Source organism: Phyllobates terribilis, unplaced genomic scaffold (assembly GCF_046119375.1).
Source record: "Phyllobates terribilis strain yellow unplaced genomic scaffold, ASM4611937v1 Scaffold_1__5_contigs__length_1240528914, whole genome shotgun sequence".
In the NCBI taxonomy this organism is placed as follows: Eukaryota; Metazoa; Chordata; class Amphibia; order Anura; family Dendrobatidae; genus Phyllobates; species Phyllobates terribilis.
In genome coordinates, this window is record NW_027362761.1 from 1,129,100,908 (window position 1) to 1,129,120,133 (window position 19,226).

The following is a 19,226-nucleotide window of genomic DNA, read 5'->3' on the forward strand; positions in this document are numbered from 1 at the left end:
AATTTTCAGCTGATATAATGCTGATTTCATTGAAAAAAAAGTCTATTAAGTGACATATAGCTGGAATCAGTCTCTGCCTTTACATTACGCTGCTCTCAGATTACATAGCAAAACCTGCTGACATATTCTCTTTAAGTTGCTGAACTGCAGTGCTACAGCCCATGGGCAAAGGGAGCAATGTTTTTTTTTATAACAAAATGCAAGAAAGCAGAGCCTTTTTCAAATCTTGGAAAATCTCAAAAAAATAGTTTGGACGATATTCACATAATTCATCATTGAACTATATGTTTGAAAACATAAATGAGTCAATTTTTTTTTAGCTAGTTAAAAAAAAAATGTAAAAAAAGAAAACTTTTTTCTTGAATTTTTGACTCTATTGACTCCTTAATCTTTGATGTACCCATACGTCATAGTAGGGAAGGTGTTCCCGACCTTTGACGTATGGGTACATCATGGTAATCGTGCAGGCACAGGAGCTATACGCTCACCGCTGGGAGCTCAACTTACATGCTAGCCGAGACCTGCGTCTCACAGCCAGGAGTGGTGCCCACACCGCTTTTCGCTGTTTAACCCCCTAAATGCTGAGATTGCAACATTTAAGAGGTTGGGAGATGGAAGAGGCTCCTCCCATCCGATTAATGCCCCTGAGACATCATCGCGAGGGCCCGATCATTGTCATGGCAACCCAAGGTCATCATGATGACCCCTTAGTCACCTAGCTACAGAAAGCCTGTTAGACCATTCTCAGAGAATGGTCTAAGAGTCTTCTGTCAGTGCAGAACTGACAGGCATAACGCATTGAAATGCAGTATACCAGCGATCACAGTTCTAAAAATTAAAGTCACATAAAGGGACTAAGTAAAAAAAAATTGTAAAAATATGTTTAAAAAAAAATCACAAAGTAATAATAATAATAAAAAAACTAATAAAAAAAGCCATGAATACATATTTTTATGTAAAAAAAAAATTCACATATTTGGTATCATCGCATCCAGAACGACCCGACCTATAAAATTGTCACACTAGTTAACCCCTTCAGTGGACACCGTGAAAAAAAAAGGCAAAAAGCTATGCTTTTTTATCATACTGCTGAACAAACAGTAGAATAAAACTCAATCAAAAAATCAAACGTAAATAAAAATGGTATCGCTAAAAACATTATCTTGTCCCGCAAAAAAAAAGCTGCCATACAGCTGTCAGTGGAAAAATAAAAAAGCTATAACTCTCAGAATAAAGTGATGCAAAATAATTTTTTTTTTCTATAAAATAGTTTTTATTGTGTAAAAGCACTAAAACATAATTTTTTTTTATAAATGTGGTATCGCTGTAATCGTACTAATTCGTACTGATTCTGCCTCCCAAAAATCGGAATACAAATTGATCAAAAAATGTCATGTGCCCAAAAATGGTACCAATAAAAATGTCAACTCGTCCAGCAGAAATATGGAAAAATTATAGCTCTCAAAATATGATGATGCATAAACTTATTATTGCAAAAAAAAGCATCTTTTAGTGTGTGACAGTTGCCAAACATAAAAAGTATATAAATCTGGAATAGCTGTAATCTCACTGACCCGAAGAATAAAGTCTTCTAATGTAATGTAATGTAATCTAATCAATTATACCGCATGAGGAACGGCGTAAAAAATAAATAAAACCAATTTTTCACCTGCTGTTACTTTGTTCATTCTGCCTCCCAAAGATCGCAGTAAGCAGGGGCGGGCTGGGTCGGGTGGCAGAGGGGCAAATGTCCCCCAGGCCGGTCCTCCATCAGAGGTTTTGGGCCGCCTGGCCGTCAGCCATCGCCTTAATACTGCCACGTCCACTCTCCTCTGCACGCGCCCTCCCATCAGGATGCGCGGCCTGATGGGAGGGCTCTCGGCCTGATGGGAGGGCGCGCAGCCTGATGGGAGAGCGCACACAGAGGAGAGTGACCACAGCGCTAGGGAAAGGGGGATGGCCAGTGGGCCCACAGGTAGGTAGGGATCAGCGTTGGAATGGTAGAGGTGAGTATTTATTTATTTTTTTAATCTTGGGCCATTATACTGTGTGGAGCGCCATGTGAGGCCATGTATACAGTACAGAGCACCATGTGGGGCCATGTATACAGTATGGAGCATTATGTGGGGCCATGTATACTGTGAGGAGCACTATGCTGGGCCGTGTATACAGTACGGAGCATCATGTGGAGCCATGTATACAGTATGGAGCACCATGTGGGGCCATGTATACTGTTTGGAGCACCATGTGGGGCCATGTATACAGTACGGAGCACTATGCGGGGCCATGTATACAGTACGGAGCACCATGTGGGGCCATGTATACAGTACGGAGCACTATGCAGGGCCATGCATACAGTACGGAGTACTATGCGCCACCATGTATACTGTGAGGAGCACCATGTGGGGCCATGTATATTGTGTGCAGCACCATTTGGGGCCATGTACTGTGTGGAGCACCATGTGGGGCCATATACACAGTATGGAGCACTATGCGGGGTCATGTTTACAGTACGGAGCACTATGCGGGGCCATGTATACTGTGTGGCGCACCATGTGAGACCATGTATACAGTACGGAGCACTATGTGGGGCCGTGAATACAGTACGGAGCACTATGCGGGGCCATATAAACAGTATGGAGCACTATGCTGGACCATGTATACTGTGTGGAGCACTATGCGGGGCCGTGTATACAGTACGTAGCACTATGCAGGGCCATGTATACAGTACGGAGCACTACGAGGGGCAATGTATAATGTACGGAGCACTATGCGGGGCCATTTATACAGTACGGAGCACTATGAAGGGCCATGTATACCTTACGGAGCACTATGCGGGGCCATGTATACAGTACGGAGCACTATGCGGGGCCATGTATACAGTACGGAGGACTATCCTTGGCCATGTATACTTTGTGGAGGACTATGTGGGGCCATTATTCTGTATGGAGCACTATGTGGGGCCCATTATTCTGTATGGAGGTCTATGTGGGGCCCATTATTCTGTATGGAGGACTATGTGAGGCCCATTATTCTGTATGGAGGACTATGTGAGGCCCATTATTCTGTATGGAGGACTATGTGAGGCCCATTATTCTGTATGGAGGACTATGTGAGGCCCATTATTCTGTATGGAGGACTATGTGGGGCCATTATTCTGCATGGAGGATTATGCTTAACCATTATTCTGTATGGAGGACTATGTGGGGCTCATTATTCTGTATGTAGGACTATGTGGGGCCATTATTCTGTATGGAGGATTATGTTTAGCCATTATTCTGTATTTAGGACTATGTGGAGCCCATTATTCTCTATGGAGGATTATGTTTAGCCATTATTCTGTATGGAGGGCTATGTGGGGCCCATTATACAATATGGACGACTATTTGGGGCCCATTATACTGTATGGAGGACTATGTGGGGCCCATTATTCTGTATGAAGGACTATGTGGGCCCATTATTCTTTACGGAGGACTATGTGGGCCCATTATACTGTATGGAGGACTATGTTGGGGCCCATTATTCTGTATGGAGGATTATGTGAGGCCATTATTCTGTATGGAGGACTATGTAGGGCCCATTATACTGTATGGAGGACTATGTTGGGGCCCATTATTCTGTATGGAGGATTATGTGAGGCCATTATTCTGTATGGAGGACTATGTAGGGCCCATTATACTGTATGGAGGACTATGTGGGGCCCATTATACTGTATGGAGCACTATGGGGGGCCCATTATACTGTATGGAGCACTATGGGGGGCCCATTATACTGTATAGAGGACTATGTGGGGCCCTGTATACTGCATGAAGGACTCTTTGTAACCATTATTCTGTATGGAGGACTCTTTCTGGCCATTATACTGTATGGAGAGCTGTGTGGGGATTACAGTTGGAGAATCATACTGTGATGGGGTCACCATACTTTGTTGGGGGGATTGAGGGAGAGGGGTACAGTAGGGTCATCATACTGTGAGTGTGGAGGAATTCACTGTGGGGGTATCATACTGTGTTTGGGGGCATTTTTGTTTGCATCATACATTATTGTCTGTTTCATTCAAGGATTTTTATCCTCTGTTAAATTACATATTTAAGTTAGACCATTGAGCCATATGCTTTTTACTGCTTTTACATAGCATATTATAATATTCCACTATACTATAATTTTTAAATTAATCATTATATTTGATAAAGAAAAACGTCCTCAATTGTAGACATATTTTTTAATAAATATCAAGGTTGGTCTGCGACTTTGTCCAAGCTTTAAACTTTAGCCCTTTGTGTATTTGAGTTTGACATCCCTGGCTTTAAAGGGAACTTGTCATGTCCTAGCTACTATGTAAACTGCCCCCATTGCTTTGTTAGTGATGCAATGTGTATCACTAACAAGCTTTTTTCATTAAAATTGGAGGGAGTATAATGATTTTATAACATTATATGCACTTTGTCCTACCTGCTAGTTTTCAGTGATAGAGGTGTGATCCTGCTACTCACTGCTGGCGCCGCCCACGTATTTGAATATTGCTCCCAGCAAGCGCTATTATTGTGGGGCGCATGCACATTTCTACATGTCCGGCGCTGGTCCCGCGCCTTGGCAGTGAGGCTGTGCCGCTGCTCATGGACACTGCTGTATGCTTGCCCCCTAGGCCAAAATTTGCAAGCCAGCCACTGGCAATAAGGCTTGACGCACATTTATCCTGTGCACTACGCTGAACGATTTCACCGGGGTTTCCGTGTAAATTTCTGAAATACGTGATTCAGACGGAACCCCCAGTGGAAGGATCCCTATAATGAGGCAGATGAGGACTCTGTGGACTCTGACCTATTATCTGATGGTGTCCACCTTTTTAAACTTGCATAAAAGTGCGGTCGGAAACAGTTTTTGGCACTTCTGAAAAGAAGGACAATGCTAAACAGAGGCCAGATGGAATCCAGAGCAACTCTGCTGCCTAATTATAGTGAATGAATCCCTTGGCGGTTTCATCTGCATCATGTCAGTGGAAGATTTAGATGGAAACCCCGATAGAAGTGCTCAGCGTAAAGCACAGGATAAATGTGATCCCAAATGTTATGTAAAATGTTCCCAATAAAAGCTTCAACACAATCCACAAAAAAAGCAAGTCCATCATCTTTTAACGGAAATATAAGAGTCTTCCGCGATATTGGTAACACAAAGGCTCTGGAAAAGTTAAATTGATCTGCCCAAAAGAAATTCAGCAAATTCTGAGCTCCCAAATCCAAATGCCCCCTCCCTCTTGAGCCCCACAGTGTGCCTAAACCGCATTTGGTGTTCACATGTTTGGCATTTCTGTAGCAATGAGAGTCTGCCTAATTTACGAGTGCATGTTTCCAGAAGCATGAGCTGGTCATAATTTGTACTGTGCTCTACAGCGTACTGGGCACTACAACATACTAAGCGCTACAATGTACGGGCATGACAATAGCTGGTATGCACTTTTGACGCTTCAACATCCACTGCTGCTTGTTTCTGGGAAACATCCATGGAGTCAAAATTGTCACTACACCTGTACATAAATTTCCAAAGGGGTATAATTTCCAAAATGGGGTCACTTGAGGGGGATTCTGCTCTTGTAGCACATAGGATCTCTGTATATGAAGACCACAAACTATTCTAGGAAAATTAGTACTCCAGGAGGCAATTAGCACTCCGTCCCTCCCAAGTGTCGCTATGTGCATAAGCAGTACTGTACAGATGCATATGGGGTATTTCTACATTCAGCAGAAATTGTGTGACACATTTTATGCCATTTCTACCCATTTCCCCTTGTGAAAATTTAAAATATGGGGCTAAAACAATATTTTTGTGGTAAAAATTTTATTATTTTTTCTTCACTGCCCAATGTTGTAAAATTCTGTGAGGTATATGGTGTCAACATACTCACTGCACCCCTAGATTAATTCATTGGGGTATAAAAATGTCAAATGGAGTCACTTATGGGGGGTTCTGTTGTTATGTCACCTCAGGGGCTCTGCCAATGTGACATGGCCCCCTCAAACAATTCCAGCAGAATCTGAACTGCAATATGGCGCTTCTGAGCTTCTGAGCTTTGAACTGTGCCTCATAAGTAGTTTTCGACTACATATGGGGTATTGGTGTACTCAGGAGAAATTGTGTAACAGATTATACTGTTCATTTTCTCCTATTAGCCCTTTTGAAAATTAAAAACTTGGGGCCTAAGCAACAGTTTAGTGGAAAAAAATGGTACTTTTACATTTACTCGCCTAATGTTATTCAATTCTGTGAATCGCCTGAAGGTCAAAAATGCATACTACTCCCCTAAATGAATTCCTCAAAAGGTGTTGTTTCCCAAATGCGGTCAGTTGTGTTTTTTTTTATATTTTGGCATATCAGGGGCTCGTCAAATGTGACATGACATCCGCAATCTATTCCAGCCAAAACTGCTCTCCAGAATTCAGTTTACTCTACTTCCCTTCCGAGCCCTGCCATGCACCCAAACAGTTGTATACCACCACATATGGGGGGTATACATGTACTCAGGAGAAATTGCACAACAAATTGTATGGTCCATTTTCTTGTGTTACCCTGGTAAAAATGAAAAATAAAACAGGAGAAAATGGACCATACAATTTGTTGAACAATTTCTCCTGAGTACACAGTTACCCAAGAAACTACTGTTTGGGCGCACAGCAGCATGGAAGTGAAGGAGCAACGTTTAATTTGTGGTCCATAAATTTGTCTGGAATAGTCATGAGCGAGCGTGCTCGTCACTGCTCGGTACTCGCTCGGGATGCTCGGGTGGGAGCTCGGGTCCCCGCTCTGCATGTTTGGCGCTCTTTAGAGAGCCAATGAACATGCAGGGATTGTCTGCCACTCACTGTAATGCCGTAGCCATCTTGGTTGTGGCATTATAGTGATTGGCTGGCCGCATAGCGTCATCGGGTCTATATAAGACCTGGTGACGCTATGCTCGTCACAGTCTAACCTTCAGACAGGCAGAGTAGGGAGAGCTGCTGCTGTGTGACGGACAGAATTGGAGCTGTAATAGTTAGGCATAGGTATTCCACACCAGGATACACATCCATCTGAACTAGCAGTCCTTCTGAGGACTAATCCAGCTGCATATATTCAGTGGTGATAGCAGGAGTTAGGCAGGCAGAGAAATTTGTGAACTTTATACAGCACAATAGTGTCCATTGCACGTTCTGTCTGCTCCTGCTGTTACAGATATCCGTAGAAATAGCCCCAGATATCAGGGGCCAGGGCTAATTTTTTTTTATCCTAATCCTGATTATTTTCTAAAAAAGTAATAGAGTTCAACATTTTACTGCTCCATTTGCTTTTTAGCACAGCAGAATACAGCCAGATCTTTTCCATCATCAGACGTGATCCCATATTACAGCAATAAAAGTTCAAAAATTTGTAGTGAACGTGGAAAATATTGTCTTCCATTTACAGTTTGGCAGCAGCGTGTTAGTGAAGCTATTCACACGTGGTCACTGGCAATAATAGGAAACTACAAGCCCGCAATTTAAAACCGTGGGCGTCCATCAGATGTATCACATATGACTGTGGTACAAATCCAGCTATTTGTAGTGACCTTGCAAAATATTGTCCTCCATTTAAAATGGGCAAAGCGCATGGCAAGGGACGGGGAAGAGGGACGTGATGGTGCATGTAGAGGCCGAGGCTGTTCGTAAGCTGAAATTGTGCCACAACAAACACCCACATCTTGTCGCCCGACCTTCCTGTCCTAATTACTGGGGGACCGCAGCACACCACTATTGAACCCAGAGCAGTGTCAAAAGGTTGTTGGTTGGATAGCAAATAATGCTTCCAGTCACTTTGCCACTACATCCACCACCCTGTCTTCCACACGGTCAAGTCTCAGTAGCGAGTCTGGACCGGAAATTCCATGCCGAGTGCCCGGAGACAATTCCATGCCGAGTGCACGGAAAAGTGAACAGCTCTTCGGAATGTCCAAGTGTGTAATACACTTGGACACTCCGAACAGCTGTTCACTATTCTGTTTATAGATTCGGGCATCTCGCCCGGCCAACTTCAAGATGGCCAAGAGGAGAACGCGTTAGCGATGCCCAAATATTTGAGCAGCCACGGTCACACAAAGGCAACGGTGGGAAAGTGCCATTACTGTTGCAAGAGTTGGATGATGATGAAACACAATTGCCAGAAAGTCAGGAGGAAGACCAGGGTGCGGAAGTGGAAGACGAGGTGATGGACGATGAAGTCACTGACCCAACCTGGTAAGGTGACATGCAGAGTGAGGACAGCAGCACACAGGGGGAGGGAGGCGTAGCACCACAACAGGCAGGAACAAGCAGTGTGGTGGACACAGACACAAGGCAGGCAACCGTTCCCTGTCACACCAACACGAAGGAAGTTGCCAGTATAACTGTTAGGTCTTCCTGAGTCTGGTTCTTTTTTAAAGACTCTACAGATAACCCCAAAAAGACTATTTGCACCATCTGCCAGACCAGCATCAGCAGGGGTAGCAAAACTAGCAGCCTGACCACCACCAGCATGCCCAGGCACATGACAGCAAAGCACCTGACTAGGTATGTCGAACGTCAGGGTCCAGAAACAGTGTCTGCGGGTGACACTACTGCTTGTTCCGCTGTTGTGCGTGCACGCAAATCCCCTGTCCATGGCGCATGCGAAGATGTCTCCTTCCCTTCACCTGTCGTTGCACACTTGCAACTAGCACCATCAGCAACCAAGTCCATGTCCTTCTCCCAGCGTAACGTTCAGTTGTCCCTACCTAAGTTCTTGGAACGCAAGCGCAAATATGTAGCCAACGCCCCGCAGGCCACACTACTAAACTCACACATTTCGCGAATGCTTGCACTCAATATACTGCCTTTTAGGCCCATGGAGATGGAAGCTTTCCGCAACCTGATGGCGGTGGCCGTCCCTCGGTACTTGGTCCCCAGCCGCCACTATTTTTCACAATGTGCCGTCCCCGCATTACACAAACATGTATCCCAGAACATTAGCCGTGCCCTTAGCAACTCAGTTACTGGGAAGGTCCACCTAACCACGGACTCGTGGACAAGTGATTGTGGGGAGGGACGGTACATTTCGTTGACGGCACACTGAGTTAATATAGTGGAAGCCTGAACCCAGTCGGATCTTGGGATTGCGGGCCCTGGGTCAATCAGGGTTGACCCCCACTTTCTACAGCTCCTGCACCTCCTCCTCCTCTTCAGCCTCCATCTCCAAAATGACCTCATCAGTCATAAGCTGGAAACACTGCAGCACTTCCTCTGCCAAGCAGCAACAGGCTGTGCTGAAGCTAATATGCTTAAGTGACAAACCGCACACCACTGAAGAGTTGTGGACAGCTCTGAAAGAGCAGGTAGATCTGTGGCTGTCTCCACTGAACCTACAGCCAGGCATGTTCGTGTGTGACAATGGCCGGAACCTGGTGGCAGCTCTGAAGTGAGCAAGCTCACACACATACCATGCCTGGCCCATATGCTCAACCTCATGGTTCAGCGGTTTCTCAAAACCTACCCGGATCTGCCGAATCTGCTTGTCAAAGCACGCCACGTGTGTGCTCATTTTAGAGAGTCAGCTACAGCTTCCACCGCCCTTACCTTTCCTCAGCAGCGTTTGCAGCTTCCAGCTCATCGACTGGTGTGTCTTGTCCCCACGCGTTGGAACTCAACCAAGATGGTAAGCGGTGATGATGCCATAATTAGCGTCACCATTCCACTTCTCTGTCTTCCGAAACGATCGCTGCTCACATTCTCACAATTAACGAGGAGGCATTGCAGGCAGATCACGATGAGATGGAGCAAGGAACCATACATTGTGATTCCACACAGCCCAGCCCCATCTCGTGACAATGAGGAAGAGGAGGAGGAAGAACAGGAGCTAGTTTCCTGCGCTATAGGAGGTACTACCTACACAACTGTCATACCATCTGTTCAGCGTGGATGGCTTGAGGAGAGGGAGGAGGAGGAGGATGAGGAGGAGAGCATGGTCAGTCATCCTCTTGGTGAGGACACGGAAGTCTTGGCTGTTAGCAGTCTGGCACACATGGCTGAGTTTATGTTACGCTGCCTTTCCAGTGACCCTCGAGTTCTCCAAATTTTGGGTGACTGGTCATTACTGGTTGGTGACACTTCTAGACCCACGCTACAAGGATTTTTTTAATAAGGCCCTCTACGTCTTTTTCCATTGGAGTGCGTCCAAATTTTTGGCAGCCCTTGCAATCACTGCATATGCTAGAACAGTATAGGAGACCCACTCCTTTATAATGGGAACATTTTTTTAATGAGGCCCTCCTCTACGTCTTTTCCATGGGGCATTGGAGAGTGTCCACATTTTTGGCAGCCCTTGCAGTCACTGCATACGCAATAACTGTATAGCAGAACTGCTGCTTTATAATGAGAATATGTTGTTACGGAGACCCTCCTCTATTTGTCTTTAAATTGGTATTGGGGCATTTCCAAAATCTGGGCAGCCATTGTAGTCACTGCATATGCAATAACGGTATAGCAAAACCTCTCCTTTGTAATGGGAACATTTTGTTACGGAGGCCCTTCTGTATGTGTCTTTAAATTGGTAATGGGGTGATTCCTAAATTTAGGCAGCCGATGCAGTCTCTGCATACGCAATAACTGTATAGCAGAACCACTCCTTTATAATGGGAACATGTTGTTACAGAGGCCCTCCTCTGTGTGTCTTTAAATAGGTATTGGGGTATTTCCAAAATTTAGGCAGCCGTTGTAGTCACTGCATACGCAATAACTGTATAGCAGAACCACTCCTTTATAATGGGAACATGTTGTTACGGAGGCCCTCCTGTATGTATCTTTAAATTGGTATTGGGGTTATTCTTAAATTTAGGCAGCCGTTGCAGTCACTGCATACACTATAACAGTATAGGAGACCTGCTCCTTAATAATGGGAACAATAAAGCATAGCCGTCGGCCCTCTAACAATAGGGAGGGCCGACTACTGGCCCTTTAAGAATAGTAAGGGCCGCTTGATGGCCCTATAAAAATAGGCTTTGTGACTTTCAGAGTCCCTCCTTTATAAATGAAACAGGATGTGTCTGATTATGTCTCACACACCACATGGCCAGATAAGGTAGTAAAGTGTTAAAATGAAATTTACTGTTAAATGTTTTTTTCACCGTTGAAAGCAATGCAAAAACGCATCAAAAACGCTACGTGTGAATATAGCCCAAGGTGTGGAGGAGCATTTTGGTTTTTGGTTATTTGTTTTGCTTTATATACAAGTCATTACCCTGGAAAAGATGTTCCTTAACATTTTTCCCAGGAAAATTCGTTTTGGTTTTGTTTTTGTATGTTTTATTGTGAGCCCATAAAAGTGGCGTAATACTCTGACAACATTGATTACAGCCGTGACCTGGGAGTCAGAGATGCTTCCAGGGGTCTTCCCCATGCTGTTCCAATGTCATTTCAGCACTGTTCCCATCTATTTTGGCAATTTTTAGACCCCCTGCAGACCTCCGGAGTGGACCGTCGGAAAAATGCTAGAGTTTCCCATAGACTTACATTGGGCTTATTGCTCGGGTCAAGCAGTCGAGCATTCCAATTTGCTCGACCCAAGCAACGATCACCCGAGCATTTTAGTGCTCGCTCATCACTAGTTTGGAATAGATTGTAATGTAATGTTGTATTTGCAGAGCCTGGAGGTGCCAAAATAGCAGAAACTCCCCCACATGTGGCTTCATTATGGAAACTGACACCTTAATGAATTCATCTATGGGTGTGATGACTATCTTGAACCTATAGGTGCTTCACAGAATTTTAGAATAATGGGTCATTAAAATTTAATATTACAGGGTTTTTTTTCACAAAAATATTGCTTTAGCCTCAAATTTCTAATTTTCACAAAGGTAAAAGAAATTTCACAATAGATTGTGGGGTAATTTTTTTCCTAAGCACACAGATACCCCACATGTGGTCAGAAATCACTGTTTGGGCACATAGCAGGGCTGGAAGGTGCGCTATTTGACTTTTGGAGTACAATTTTTGCTGGAACTGATTGTGGACACCATATTGCATTTGGAAAGCTCCCAAGGGGCCTAAACAGCAGAAACCCTCCACAAGTGACTCCATTGTGGAAACTGCACTCAAAGAATTTGTCTAAGGGTGAAATACGAATTTTAAATTAAAAAATTTAATTTTCTCCCCGAAAATGTTGAATTAGCCCAAAATTTCTGATTTTTACAAGCGTATCAGGAGAAAAAGGATCCTACTATTTATTTAGGCCATGGCCCCAATGTCAGTATTTGGTTAGTATTCGGACAGTATTTTTTCTCAGGAGTGGGTGATATATGAAGAATCGATGACTTGTTTCTATTATATCTTTTCTCTGATTGTTCCTCACCTGCTTTTTGGCTCCCACTCCTGAAAAAACACTGACCGAATACTGACCAAATACTGATAGTGGGGCCATGGCCTTATTGTGTAATTTCCCCTGAGTACACCAATACCCAATATATAGTCGCAAATTTGGTTGGAATAGATTGTGGGCACCATGTCACATTTGGAGAGACTCCAAAGTGCCAAAACAGTAGAAGCCCCCCTCAACTGCAACCCTCAAGCAATTCATATGAAGAGAATTATGAGCAAAATTGGTCACCCTATTTTGCTCAACTGACTTGACAGACTAGTGTCCCACTCCCTATGTACTGAGTGAATGTGCTGTGCCGCCTGTAAAAAGAATGCTTAATAATTTAACAATTACTGTTTCTATTGTCATAGGTACATGGGGAAAACAAGGTCGTCCTTCAATGAGGATAATTTAGTGAAGACTTTTAAAGACCTGTTGACTGAAAGTATGAGGAAACATATTTTACAGCCTGCATATAACAAGACTACTGCAAATACCAGACTCACAGAAGGAGAGGTGAACACAGATCACTCTGATGTTAGAGGCAGCATTTGGAATCTATATCTACTAGCTGTGAAAGTATAAAGTGGGTTGGGACTTTGAAGTTAATGGCCTAGCACCATACAGTGTACTAGCTAATGAACCCGTTCTATGCCCAGGTGGCGAGCATTATTATTGGTATATGCTCCCACATCCTGTTACGTGCTGCACCCATCCTGTTACATGCTGCCCTCATCCTGTTACGTGCTGCCCCCATCCTGTTACGTGCAGCCCCCATCCTGTTACGTGCAGCCCTTACCGTGTTACGTGCAGTCCCCATCCTGTTACGTGCAGCCCCCATCCTGTTACGTGCAGCCCCCATCCTGCACCCTCAACCGGTTATGTGCAGCCCCCACCCTGCTATGTGCAGCCCCCATCCTGCGCACCCATCCTGTTATGTGCAGCCCCCATCCTGTTATGTGCTGCCCCCATCCTGTTATGTGCTGCCCCCATCCTGTTATGTGCTGCCCCCATCCTGCTATGTGCTGCCCCCATCCTGCACTCCCAACCGGTTATGTGCAGCCCCCACCCTGTTATGTGCAGCCCCCATCCTGCTATGTGCAGCCCCCATCCTGCGCACCCATCCTGTTATGTGCAGCCCCCATCCTGTTATGTGCTGCCCCCATCCAGAGGCGAGGGGAGGAGTGTGGCGCCAGAGTACGTGTGTGCCCATACCGCGCTGTCTGGCGCTAATGTGTCTTCACTAAAATGGCGCCAGATATCGCGCTATGTGCATGCGCCGATTCCGTCGCTGCACTCCTCCCTTGGACTCCGGCCAAAACAGAGGTGCCACGGAAACATTCCTTCGGGTCAGGTATGTATTTATGGTGCCGGAGCTTTCGGTATGCATTCAGTGTCTGCGCATACCGCGATCTCCGGCGCCATATACTTCTCTTACCTGTAACGGCTGGATGCGCTCTTCTGTCTGGAGCCAGACTGCGCAAGTGTGTCGCGCATGTGCAGTCTAGGCTTCGGACAGAAGGACACATCCCTGGTTACAGTATATTATAGATGTCCCCCAATTCTGTTAAACTCCCCCATCCTGGTATATGACACCCCTCCATCCCAGTATGCATGGCACCCCTCCATCCCGGTATGTATGGCACCCCTAATCCCCATCCTGGTATGCAAGGCACCCCTCATCCTTATATGCAAGGCCCCATCATCCTTATCCTGATATGCAAGGACTCCCTCATCCCTATCCTGGTATGCATGGCACCCCTTTTCCGGGTATGCATAGCACCCCTCATCCCTATCCTGGTATGCATGGCATCCCTCATCCCCAATCCTGAAATGCATAGCACCCCTCATCCCCTATCCTGGTATGCATGGCACCCCTCACCCCCTATCCTGGTATGCATGGCACCCCTTTTCCTGGTATGCATGGCACACCCCTCATCCCTATCCTGGTATGCATGGCACACCCCTCATCCCTATCCTGGTATGCATGGTACCTCTCATCCCTATCCTGGTATGCATGGCACCACTCATCCCTATCCTGGTATGCATGGCACCCCTCATCCCTATCCTGGTATGCATGGCACCCCTCATCCCTATCCTGGTATGCATGACCCCTCATCTGTATCCTTGTATGAATGGCCCCTCATCCGTATTCTGGTATGGCCCCCCTCATCCCCAATCCTGGTATGTATGGCACCCCTCATTCCTATCCTGGTAAGCATGGTACCCCCTCATCCCTATCCTGGTATGCATGGCCCCTCATCCGTATCCTGGTATGCATGGCCCCTCATCCGTATTCTGGCATGTATGGACCCCCTCATCCCCAATACTGGTATGCATGGTACCCCTCAACCATATCCTGGTATGCATGGCCCCTCATTGATATCCTGGTATGCATGGCCCCTCATCCGTATCCTGGTATGCATGGGCCCTCATCCGTATCCTGGTATGTATGGCCCCCCATCCCCAATCCTGGTATGTATGGCTCCCCTCATCCCTATCCTGGTATGTATGGCCCTTCATCCCTATCCTGGTAAGCATGGTACCCCTCATCCCCCAGTCATGGTAAGTATGGCCTCCTCATCGCTATCCTGATATGTATGGCCCCTCATCCCTATCCTGGTAAGCATGGTACCCCTCATCCCGCAATCCTGATATGTATGGCCCCCCTCATCCCTATCCTGGTATGTATGTCCCCTCATCCCCAATCCTGGTATGTATGCCCCCTCATCCCTATCCTGGTAAGCATGGTACCCCTCATCCCCCAATCCTGATATGTATGGCCCCCCATCCCCAATCCTGGTATGTATGCCCCCCCTCATCCCTATCCTGGTAAGCATGGTACCCCTCATTCCCCAATCCTGGTAAACATGGTACCCCTCATCCCCCAATCTGGTAAACATGGTACCCCTCATCCCCCAATCCTGGTATGTATGGCCTCCTCATCCCTATCCTGATATGTATGGCCCCTCATCCCTATCCTGGTAAGCATGGTACCCCTCATCCCGCAATCCTGATATGTATGGCCCCCCTCATCCCTATCCTGGTATGTATGTCCCCTCATCCCCAATCCTGGTATGTATGCCCCCTCATCCCTATCCTGGTAAGCATGGTACCCCTCATCCCCCAATCCTGATATGTATGGCCCCCCATCCCCAATCCTGGTATGTATGCCCCCCCCTCATCCCTATCCTGGTATGTATGGCCCCTCATCCCTATCCTGGTAAGCATGGTACCCCTCATTCCCCAATCCTGGTAAACATGGTACCCCTCATCCCCCAATCTGGTAAACATGGTACCCCTCATCCCCCAATCCTGGTATGTATGGCCTCCTCATCCCTATCCTGGAATATATGGCCCCTTATCCCTATCCTGGTAAGCATAGTACCCCTCATCCCCCAATCCTGATATGTATAGCCCCCCTCATCCCTATCCTGGTATGTATGGCCTCTCATCCCCAATCCTGGTAAGCATGGTACTCCTCATCCCCTATCCTGGTATGCATGGCCCTTCATCCCCATCACACTGCACACACACAAAAAAACAAACACTTCTACTCACCTTTCTTTCCTGTGCTCCAGCGCTGCATCCCATTCTTCTGGAGGCTGGGGGAGGAGTGTGGCACCGGAGTACGTGCGTACCCATACCGCGCAAATATGTCTTCAGTAAAATAGCGCCGGATAGCGCACCTAGGTGCGTGCGCCGATTCCGACGCCACAGTCTGCCTCCAGCCAAAACAGAGGCGACACGGCAACACTCCTCCGAGTCAGGTAAGTATGTCCTTATGGCGCCGGAGATCACCGTATGCGTAGGCACTGAGCGGTGCCATATACTCCTCTTACCTGTAACGGCTGTATGCGTTCTTTTGTCTGGAGCCAGACTGCGCAGGTGCGTCGCGCCTGCGCAGTCTATAGTGGCTTCGGACAGAGGGACGCATCTCCCGTTATATTATAGATAGTGGCCGTTCTCAGGTACTGCAGCTCAACTCCCTTTCACATCAAAAACAGGTGAAACACCAAACAGTTGAATGTTGGGGTTGCTGGTGAGATCTACAATGATCTAATATCAATGACTAATATAGGTCATCAATATCTATATCCTCATCACATCCCTTTATAATCTGTAGTAAATGCAGAAGAAATTGGCATAAACTCAAGGTTGTTTAGAGTCATTATGAAACAATGTATATTATTAACTTATAGATGCACACACTATTTTGGCGATAAACTAGCTAGTTTTCAGGATAAAAACAAATAAAATATTTTTTTTATGTGGTTTAGTAATTGGAAAGGAACCGATAACTTTAAGGGGACGTGCCCACGATCTGTAATGGCAACGGTTTGGACGCAGCTCACCTGCGCTGTGCCCAAACCACTGTGTTGTACAGTACAAACACAGTGGATGGGATTTATAGAAATTCCATTCTATTTGAAGTCGCGTAAACTCAACGGCGGCTTGGCTTTACGAGCCGCGGCATGTCAATTTCTGTTGCAGAGACGCTGGTCTCCACAACAGAAATTTTTGACCACACTTGGAATACTGTGCTCAGTTATGGGCCCAAATATATAGAAAGGATATAAATGAGCTTGAAAAGGTACAAAGGAGGGCAACAAAATTAATAAAGGGAATGGAGGGACTGCAATACCCAGAGAGGTTGGCAAAACTAGGACTATTCAGCCTGGAAAAGAGAAGGTTGAGGGGGGACATAATAAATGTGTACAAATATGTTAGGGGACAGTATAGAGATCTTGCCCGGGATTTGTTCAAAAGGAGGGATATTACGGTAACAAGAGGGCATTCACTAAGACTGGAAGAGAAAAGGTTTCAGCACCAGCATAGGAAGGGGTTCTTTACGGTAAGAGCAGTGAGAATATGGAATTCACTGAGTGAGGAGACGGTAATGTCGGATTCACTAAACCAGTTCAAGCGGGGACTGGATGCATTTCTAGATACCAGGCAGATTTCTGCATATACTTAAAAATAAAATAAAATAGTAGGTTGATACAGGGATTTATTCTGACTGCTGGTTTCAGAGTCGGGAGGGAATTTTTCCTCAGGTGAAGATTGGCTAAATCATTTGGGGTTTTTGCCCTCCTCTGGATCAACTTTAGCAATTACAGAACTAACAGGTCGAACTTGATGGACGCAAGTCTTTATTCGGCTTCACAAACTATGTTACTATGTTACTATGTAATGTATTGGGTGCGGTAATTCCACATATGTTCAATGAACACATACGAATTTACCTGCCTGATCGGACGCAGCGCTTTGGACGTAGCGAAAATATGCTGCGTTCAAAGCGCTGCTATAGCCTGATCGTGGCACATAAAAAAACTAAATTAGTTTTTAGTTAGTGTCTGCAGTGGAAACACATCAAAAGTGCATATAATCTGCAAATGACTATCAAAGTTTTATGAAAGTCAAATACCACTCCACTGTTTTTTTTTAGTTTCCCCCAGAGTGGTATCACTAATGTCAGTTGTTTGCCTGTAATAACATACAACATCTTCTCATCAGAAGTGTTCATAAGATAATGTCATCACCATAACCACTGAGGCAAAAGGTTTTAGGTGATTTATAAAAATACTAGTATATGTGTTAAAAAATAAATTAAAAACATAGATGGCTTATGTGAATTAGGCTACGGTCACATGAGTGTTCATTCTCTCATTGCGAGAGAATCAGGCCAATTATGCTAATGACACTCGGATCAAACTCTGTCAGAGCTTGATCCGAGTGTCACATTAGTTTGATTCGATTCTCTTGCATGATTTCTTAATTTCTTAACTTAATTTCTCCATCTTCTCAATTGTCTGTGTCTGTGTAAATCGGAGTACACTCGGATGTGCAGTCCAATGTTTCACAAACATCCATAAACTTGAATGGGTGTGCCTGTTCTGATTTGTGGAGCCACTCGCAGCATGTTGTGATTTTTTTCTCATGCAGATTTGGCATGCGAGAAAAAAAATGCAGATCTGAACTACCCCATAATATAACTTTGGACCGAGTTATACGCTCATGTGAGAGAGCCGTTAGAATGTAGTCAGATGGATGTAATAAAGCACCATGAGGAAGGATATATTTTAGTTGTAAGAAGAGGGTTGTAGTCTATCATGCTTCATCAGGAAAGTCTTCCCTAAAAGAAAGCTATAAGAATTGCTGTGCTGAACACAGGTGTATCTAGGTGTTCCGGTACCTGGGGCAAGAATTCAGTTTGCCCCCCCTCAACCTCCCTCCAAGTGACCAAACATTGATATGCGATTTGCACACCTATAGTCATGTGCCGACTAGCTTCTCTTCCTAATTCTCTCAATATTCAGCGAAAAACTGAGAAAAGTAGGAAGAGAAGCTAGTTGTCATGTGACCATAAGTATTAAAATCGCATATGAGTGATGTGGCCATGTGACAACTGTGGAACCATCAAGCACAGCTCAATACAGGGCTTTATTTTGTAATTAAAGAGCTTGTCCAGGTTTGAGATGAAAGTCTGCAGTCACTCTAGGTGACTTCAGGCTTGCGAATTCTCACAGTGCATGCACTGCACACTTTCAGGATTTTCTTTTGTCGGTGGCAAGAGTGGACTTTCATGTGATCCCAATTATGCGATTCTTATACTTCTGGCCATATTCCGACTAGACTAGACTAGACGTGTCCAGCCTCGCTCAATTCATTTTCATTGAGCGAGGCCACGCATATCTAGTCGGCACGTGACCGCATGTAAGCAAATCACATACTTGCGATTGTGACCTCCCACTCTCACTGCCAGGACCAGAGAATCCTGACAGCATGCAGTGCACGCTGTAAGAATTCAGAAGTCTGCAGTCACATAGACTGACTGCAGACTCATCACAAAC

General features: G+C 45.4%; 1 protein-coding gene across 4 annotated transcripts in view; it reads left to right on the forward strand.

The window, feature by feature from the left end:
- Positions 1-19,226, forward strand: part of LOC141161763 (uncharacterized) — a 647,860-nt gene that overhangs the window by 489,146 nt on the left and 139,488 nt on the right. For all 4 annotated transcript variants that reach the window (XM_073647070.1, XM_073647060.1, XM_073647089.1 and 1 more), the window contains one exon: positions 12,744-12,888. In XM_073647070.1, the coding sequence (XP_073503171.1) occupies positions 12,744-12,888 (145 nt within the window). The remainder of the gene's footprint in view (positions 1-12,743; positions 12,889-19,226) is intronic.